General features: G+C 43.9%; 1 protein-coding gene across 1 annotated transcript; it reads right to left on the reverse strand.

Moving 5' to 3' along the window:
* Positions 1-2874: 2874 nt before the first annotated feature.
* LOC138996187 (T-cell surface glycoprotein CD1e, membrane-associated-like) lies at positions 2875-6583 on the reverse strand. The gene is given in 7 exon segments (XM_070397135.1): positions 2875-2925; positions 2927-2957; positions 3558-3651; positions 4235-4513; positions 4711-4989; positions 5899-6195; positions 6511-6583. Coding segments are annotated over 7 exon segments (1104 nt in total).
* Between the last annotated feature and the right edge of the window lie 2006 nt (positions 6584-8589).

Genomic DNA, 8589 nt, shown 5'->3' on the forward strand with positions numbered 1-8589 from the left:
ACCAATCAGAGCACCCCAAAATATTTAAAATTTGAGGCTATTTCAAGAGATCTCTGGGACAAGATCTACATCACAGAAAAACAGGAAGTTGAAGAAAGAGCAAGGAATTCAGAACTTACTTTTAACAATAATGACAAAATGTTCCAACCTGGAAAAAAGACAAGTCCTGGAAACGCAGAGGGTCTCAAACAAGATGAATGTAAAGAGGGCCTCATGAAGACACATCAAAATTAAAATTCCAAAGGTTAATAACAAAAATAATCTTAAAAACTGAAAGAGAAAGACAGTTAGTTACTTACAAGGGTACTCCCATAAGAATATCAGATGATTTCTCACAGAAATATTGCAGGCCAGAGTGGATTGGCACAAAATATAAAAAGTGATGAAAAGCAAGGACCGACTACAAAGACTACTCTACCTAGCAAGGCTATACTTTAAATTTGAATAAGAGATAAGAAGCTTTCCAGAAAAGAAAAAGCTAAGAGGTATCACCACCAAATCAGTTTTACAAGAAATGTTAAAGGGTTTCTTTTACATAGAAAGAAAGAAACATAAATATTAATAATAAAATGGCAATAAATATGTGCCCATCAATAATCATTTTAAGGTACATGTATTAAATTCTTCAATCAAAAGACATAAAGAAGTTGAATGGATAAAAGGACAAGACCCATAAATATGATGTTTACAAGAAATGCACCTCAAAATAAAAGATAAACATAGACTGAAAGTGAAATGTGGAAAAAGATATTTCATGCAAATAGAAACAGAAAAAAAAACCAGGAGTAGAAATCTATCTATCTAAAAGCCTAAGCAACTGGAACACCAGAACAACCAGTAGCTATGACATGTACTGACCACCAGGGGGCAGACGCTCAATGCAGGAGCTGCCTGCTGGTGGTCAGTGCACTCCCACAGCCAACCTCCTGGGGCCGGCCAACTGCCCATGGTCCCTCCCCCCATCCAGCAGGCCCTGGCTGGCAGCTGGCAGCTGGCAAGAAGGTGGGGCTGGCCAAGGAGAGGAGCCGTGGGAGGACCCCGATCAGCCCTGACCACCAGCCAGGCCTAGGGACCCCACCCGTGCATGAATTTCATGCACCTGGCCTGTAGTATTTATATAAGACAAAATAAACTTTAAAACAAAGACTATATTAAGAAATGCAAAAGAGCATTACCTCATGATAAAGGGATAAATCTAACAAGAGGATATAACCCTTGCAAACATTAATGAACACTACAGAGAATCACATAAATATATAAAGCAAATTTGATGGACATCAAAAAAGAGATCAACAATAATGCAGTCATAACAGGAGAATTTAACAACCCATTGACATCAGCAGATAAATCTCCCAGACAAAAATATCAAAAAGAAAACAGCGACCTTATAAGATGCACTAGACCAGATAAACTTAATTCATATTTTAGAGCATTTTACCCCAAAGCAGCAGAATATAATTTCTTTTCAAGTGCACATAAAATTTATTGTTTGTTATTCCTTACTTAAGGATAGTTTTTCAATTGATTTTTAGAGAGAGTGGAAGGGCGGAGAGAGAAAGAGACAAAGAAAAACATTGATGTGAGAGAGACACATTGATTGGTTTTTTCCCACCCGTGTCTTGATTGGAGCCAGGGATCAAACCTGCAACCTAGGTATGTGCCCTTGACTGGAAATTGAACCTGTGACCCTTCAGTGTGCGGGCTGATGTTCTAATCACTGAGAAACACTGTCCAGGGCCACATAGAACTTTCTTTAAGTTTGATTACAAGTTAGGACACAAAGAAGTCTTAATAAATTTTAAGATTTTTTAAAAAAAATTTTAAATTTATTTCAGAGACAAGAAGGAAGAAGGAGAGAGAGTTAGATACAACACTGATGAGAATCAATGATTAGCTGTCTCCTGAACAACCCCTACTGAGGATCAAGCCCACAACTGGGCATGTGGCCAGACCAGGAATCAAACCAGGACCTCCTGGCTCATAGGACGATGCTCAACCACTGAACAACACTAGTTGGGCACAGCAAGTCTTAATAAATTTTTAAAAATTAAAATACTATCAAGCATCTTCTCTGACTACTGTATTATGAAACTAGAATCAATTTTAAGGAAAAACAAAAGGCACATAAAGGCTAAATAACATGACAATAGAAAAGAATAGACTAATAATGTGATCAAGGAAGATAATAAAAAGATATCTACAAACAAAGGAAAATAAACAACACCTCAACATATATGGGACACAACAAAAGCAGCCCAAAAGGGGATTCATTGCAATATAGGCCTACCTCAAGATGCAAAAAAAAAGCCCAACTGGCATGGCTCAGTGACTGAGCACTGACCTATGACCCAGGAGGTCACAGTGCCACTCCCGGTCAGGGAACATGTCCCCTTTTCGGGCTCAATCCCAAGTTGGGGAACATGCAAGAGTCAGCTGATCAATAATTCTCTCTCATCATTGATGTTTCTATCTCTCTCTCCCTCTCCCTTCCTCTCTGAAATCAATTTTAAAAAGGTATTTTACAAAAGGTACACTTCTCAAAGACAAAGTGGTTTTCAAAGTGTAAGTCTCCAGACCACCAGAATGAGCATAATCTGAAAGTTGTAACAAATACAAATTCGTGAACCTCTCTCTTGATGTAAAAGACTAGAAGTCTGGAGAGATGTTCCAGAAATCTGTTTTAAAATAAATCTTCCAGATGCTGCTGATGCCCACTCAAGTTTGAGCACCACAGATTAAAGAGAATATTTTGTGATCTTGAAGAAGGAATAAAGACTTTGCAGAAATGCCATCAGAGTTTGCTTAGGCTTATTTTTCCTTTCTTCAAGATTCTGCTTTTCATCCATGATTTCTGTGCCAGGCACAGCTGATTTCCTAAACTCCTGGGTTCTTGGCTGTTGGGTCCTGTGGGAAAGGCAAGGCTGGGTGCCTGGGGAGAGCAGACGCTCCAGTTTGAGCTGCGGGAGAAGAAGAGAATCTTGATCTCAAAGAAAGGAAATCAAGAAAGGGTGGAGTCTGACAAGGTCAACCTGTACCTTAACGGAGCCGATCTGTCTTTTTGCATCTGTGATAACACATCCTTGAAAAGTCTGAGTAACTTGTAACTTCATTTTTTCCAGACCCCTTGGGGCACACCCTAATGTGCCTGGGCGCCAGGACAGATACCACCAATTCCTTCATTGTTATTGGTATCATATTAATTGTGAACTGTTAACTATCCTGCACCCACCTAAGTAAGTGTCTATTATTTTACTTTTTATCTAATCCAGAGGTTCCCCCTCCCCTGTTTACTTTCTCCTGCCTCTCTAATTTATCAGTGGATTTCAAGTAACCCACCTACATCCCCTTCCTTTGATTGCAAGGTATAAAGTAGATGAAAACCCGCCATTCTCTGGAGCACTATCCCAATCCGTTGAGATACTGCTTCCCAGCAATTGTCGACAGTTTGGCTCAAATAAACTCACAAAAATTCTTTTTAAAAAAAGAAAAAGAAAGAACGGGGGAAGAAAGAAAACAATAGAGGAAGTAGTTGAAGGAACAGAACAAGAAAATCTCACCTCTGCTTTTGAAACCACGGGCCAACCACAATCAACATAACCAGGGTAACCATTATAGCCAAGCAGATCAATATCAGGAGGACGGGGTATCCGTCTGGTTGGGGATAAAATAAGAATGCCAACTTATGAAGTGTCTCTATTCTACCTCAGTTAATGCTTCTCGTTTCCCAGGGTGGGGCCTTCCATGAGTTTTCCTCTGTATTTTCTAGAGCCCTCCTCTCAGTTCTTCCTGGTCTATGTCCCTGATCTCATCCCTCTCTCTCTTTTTTTACTAAATCATTAGATCCCTCTTTTTCTTTCTCTTTACTACCGCTAATCCTCTCCTGTTTTCTTTGCTTTCCTTCTTCACCCTTCTTTACTTGGATTTTCCCACTTTCTCCTCAGTGCTTAACCTTCCTATTCATTTCCCCAGATGCTCATTCACTAGCCCTGGAACTATGGGAAGACTCTCATTTCCCCCAGCGGCCCTGGTTCTTCCTCACCCCAGTGGATGACTAGATCATGGCCTCGTTCTTCCTCACCCCAGTGGATGACTAGATCATGGCCTCATTCTTTCTCACCCCAGTAGATGACTAGATCATGGCCTCATTCTTCCTCACCCCAGTGGATGACTAGATCATGGCCTCGTTCTTCCTCACCCCAGTGGATGACTAGATCATGGCCTCGTTCTTCCTCACTCCCGTGGATGACTAGATCATGGCCTCCGAGGCTGCTGTGTTTCACTCGACAAGTCAGGCCAGTCGCCTCTCGAGCTGCCACGTCCAGGGTCACTCGCAGATACCATGTTCTGTCAGCGTTGGGCAGCACTTCGCCTTGCTGAGTGCCTGGCTGCACCTGCTCACCGCGCATCCACCTCACCCACACAGGTTTGGGGTGAAAGCCAGACACATGGCACACCAGCAGCAGACGCCCAGGACCAGGGCTAGTGCCTTTGGACACCCAAGCCTCTGGCTTCACTGGAAAAAAGAGAAGAAGTGGACTTAGTGACTCAGCTACCTCAGCAGTTGGAGTAACCACTTCTTTCTCTTGTCTTGGAAGCAGCACTCATCCCCTAGCCTCTTATTGTGTGTTTCAAAGAAATGATAACGAGTTAAAAACTCAAATACAAGAACTAAAGCACGAAGGATGTGAGAGGAGAGGAAGTTGGGCTGACCTTGCCGTTCCAGTTCTGACTTCCCTGCTGCAGCGATGCCAGCCAGAAAGCGAGGGCAGGTGTTACCCAGAAGGTTCTTCACAATTTCTTTGATCACTCGGTAGCGATTGAGCAGTTTGCAGACATTCTGAGCCCGACTTCCTGCGCCTGGAGATGGCTTCCAGGAATATCCTTGGAAACTCAGGAAATCTGATCCTTGATATGCCCCATTTAAGAAGGCTTCTGGGGCCTTCCCAGGATGCATTGTACAGCCGGATGATATCTGGATCACAAAGGGATCTGAGGGGGACAAACTAGAGAGTGTCAGTATGGAAAGCATTGTTGGGAGGGAAAGTAAACAATCCGGAAAGTAAAGGGAAGAAAAATATTCTGGCGAATCACATGGGATACTCCTGCTGTGATGAAAAGGGGAGGGGGAAATTGTGGGAAGAAAATGTGAAGAGAATAAAGGTATGTAAAAATAATGAATCTGACAAGTATCACAGGATCTCACTCATATGTGGAATCTAAGTAACAAAACAAACTGAAGAATGGAGTAGATCCAGAGACATGGAAGCGTGGAACAGAGTTCAGAATCTTGGAGGGAAGGCGGGGGAGGGTGGGAGGGTGGGAAATAATCAACCAAGAGCCTTGTATACATATATGCATGGCTCATGGCCACAGACAATGGAACAGTGGGGGTCTGGGGGGAGGGGGTGCAGGTAGGCTGGAGGGGGTCAATGGAGGAAATGGGTACATATGTAATACTTTCAACAATAAAGAATTGTTATTTTAAAAAATAATAATTAATTTGAAAAGGCTAGATGGGAAGACTTAGAAATATAGCTGACTTGTCAGAAAGAGCTTACTTGGGAGGCTTGGGTTAGGGTTAGGCCACATGAACACTCAGGCCAGGAAGAAAGGGAAAAGCTGGGAAAAGCTGAGTCTGAGGCTGAGGGTGAGGAAAGAACATCAGAAGGAGACAGCTATTCCAAGGAGCCAGAATATGAGGTACATTCAGGTCCTTCTGTGTTTGTGGTGGGGTGAGGTAGAGTGGGAATGACGGTGAAGGGTGAAGCAAAGAGGAGAGAGTGAGTGAAGGGAGACAGAAAACAAGGTCAGGAAGGTTGAATGAAGGTCAGAACCCATATACCATCTTCAGCTGGTCGGGCCCCTCAGGCAAAAACCAGCTTGGAATAGCAAACTCACATTCCAACTGAAACTGACTGGAATACGCCTGCACTTCCCGGGGAAATCTATTGAAGTACAGCTGCAATAGCACATGGATGTTCTCCAACTCCTCCTTGCTAAAATTACCCCGGGACCAGGGCAACTGATAGACGATGGTGCCCGAGACACTGTCCCAGCGATGAGTCTGCACTTCGCCCAGCCAGCCTGAGCCCTGGGTGTTCACCCAGCTGTGGTTGGCAAAGGAGGAGATCTGGATCATGCGAAAGGAGAGGGGTTCTCCTGCTGCTAGATGATGGGGTCCGAGGACGTGGCCAGCTGAGAGACAGAGAAATGACAATGGAGAGAGGGTGAAAGGAGGGGAGAAGAAGGGCCCATCTAGGAAAAGAGAAATGCAGGTAAAGTTTGCACATGTTCTCACCTCCCCTCCCCCCTGATCCAGTTTCTTCTCCCCAAAATCAGAGAGAGAAACTGAGACTGGGGTCAAGGATATGTTGCCCAGAACTAGCCTAGCATGCAGATTACAAGGGCCCCCAGGGGGAGCGTTACTCCCTGCCCCCAGATCCTCCCCAGAACCTTTCTCCACCCTGCTATGCCCGACCTCAGGTATCTTTCCACCTGGGTTCCCCTTACCCTCTGGGCTTGGCCCAGGGCAGAGAATTCCCTTGAAGAGCAAGGGCAGCAGCAGCAGCAGCAGCAGCAGCATTGAAGCTTGTTGGGTAAAGGATGCCTCAGCAGGACAAGCGTTCCTCAGAACTCAGAGACCAGCTTCCCTTCCCTTCCCTTTTGTGCTCTTATGTAACTTCCCCTGCCACGCAGACAAACACACCTCTCCCTCTGCTCACTTCTCTGTCAGAGAAACCCTCTGCCTCCCTCGCCACAGCCTCCCACAACGTCTCTCATTTCCCCTCCATCTCTACCACTATGGGGCCTCCACATTTTCCTCCTGCTCCTGTCTGTGTCCTAACCTCCCTGTGGTGCTAACAACCATAAAATGAGACTGGCTTCCAACAAGGTCTGCAGTCTGTGGTCTGGCTGGAAAATTATGTCCCTCTTGGCCTTGGAGAAATCAAGTCCATACTTGGGTTCTCATATCCTTTTCTACAGAAAGAGGTGATAGAAGGTCATTGGTAGTTCCCAGTGGCCTGGCCAGCAGTGCCCCCCCGCCTCCTCATCTCTCTGTGGTCTCCTCCTCCTCCTGTCAGCTTCCCAGCCTTCCTTTCTTCTTTATCTTCTCTGTATTATTTTACCTACCCATCATTTTTTCCTCTGGAGTCTACTGTCATTCTTCTCATGCCCTTGCCTGTTCTCCTTATCCCCTTAGACTCTCTATATCTTTTTATTCTGCTCTTTATGAAAACATCATTAGAAGACACTAGGCACTTTGAGCGTAGCTGTATCATCACGGGCAGCTCTCCACATTCCATAGTGGAAAGGGACAGCAGTAGCAATACAGATGATGGGCTAATCTAAGGAAGGTGCACTTCTCAGTTTCCCAGTCACACAAACTGTCTCTGTTAGAGGGATCCATGAGTGGGATTGACCTGGAGGTAGTGAGCTGATAGACAAACATTTTCACTCATGTTGTGTGGATGGGTCTGTAGGGAATACACAGGGAGAGGCCTCGGATCCCCATTCTACCCTAAATGAGTGAGTGTGTCCACAGGTGCTCTGGGTTTGAAGAGCAGCCATGCAGCTTTCTGTTCACAGTTCATGACCCGGGAGCACTGGTGTCCCCTGGGTGGTATTTGATTAGAGAGGAGTTTTATGTGAGGCACAGAAGTGACTCCGGAGACTAGAGTGTTTATGGGAGAATTAAATACTGTGTTGAGTCTTTATTTTTTTTTTATCTTTTCATTAATGCTGGCTGTGGCAGCCTGAAGACAGTTTAACTATTATTCCTTTGTTTGGTTTTCATTAAGCATTCAACTGACATTTAGTCAGGGCCCAAAACATATGCCAGCCACTAATATTTCAGATAGATGTACTTAGGAGAAAACAACTACAGCAAAAACCCAGCCTAAAACCTCTACTGTTCTAATATAGAGGACTCACAGAATTGTGCTCCTAGTTATTGAGAAAAGTTTACACTCAATCTCAACCATTGTCTGAATTTTAAGATGTTAGCATTAGAGACCTCATGGTCAATGCTGTGGAGAAATATTTGAGAATTCTGAGGTAATGTGATAATCTTACATTTTTCTGTTCAGACAAATTATCATTATTTTATATGGCCAAAATTAATCCATATTTGAACACTCAAAAACTCAGAATATGTCACATAACTCTTCTTATGAAATTAATGATCTGAATCAACCAAAAATTAACCTGAATAATGCAAGGAATACCGATATGAATTTTTTTTAGAGACACTGAAAGGAAGAGAAGCGGGGGGGGGGGGGGGGGGGGGGAGAGAGAGAGAGAGAGAGAAATAACATCAATGTGAGAGAGACACATTGATTGGTTGCCTCTCACACTTGCCTCAACCAAGACCGGAGATCATAACTGCATCCCAGGGACTCTCCCTTGAGTGGGAGTTGAATTGCAATGGGCTGACACTCCAAACACTGAGCCATGCCAGCCAGGGAAATTTTTATAACTAAATGAGGGTACATCAAACCAAAACACTTCTGCACAGCAAAAGACAACATCAACAAAATAAAAGGCAACCAACTAAAGGTTAGAAGATATGGGCAAATCAAATCTCTTATA

The sequence above is a fragment of the Myotis yumanensis genome, unplaced genomic scaffold (assembly GCF_028538775.1).
Source record: "Myotis yumanensis isolate MYYU_CA2020_CCGP unplaced genomic scaffold, mMyoYum1.0.hap1 SCAF_17, whole genome shotgun sequence".
Classification (NCBI taxonomy): domain Eukaryota; kingdom Metazoa; phylum Chordata; class Mammalia; order Chiroptera; family Vespertilionidae; genus Myotis; species Myotis yumanensis.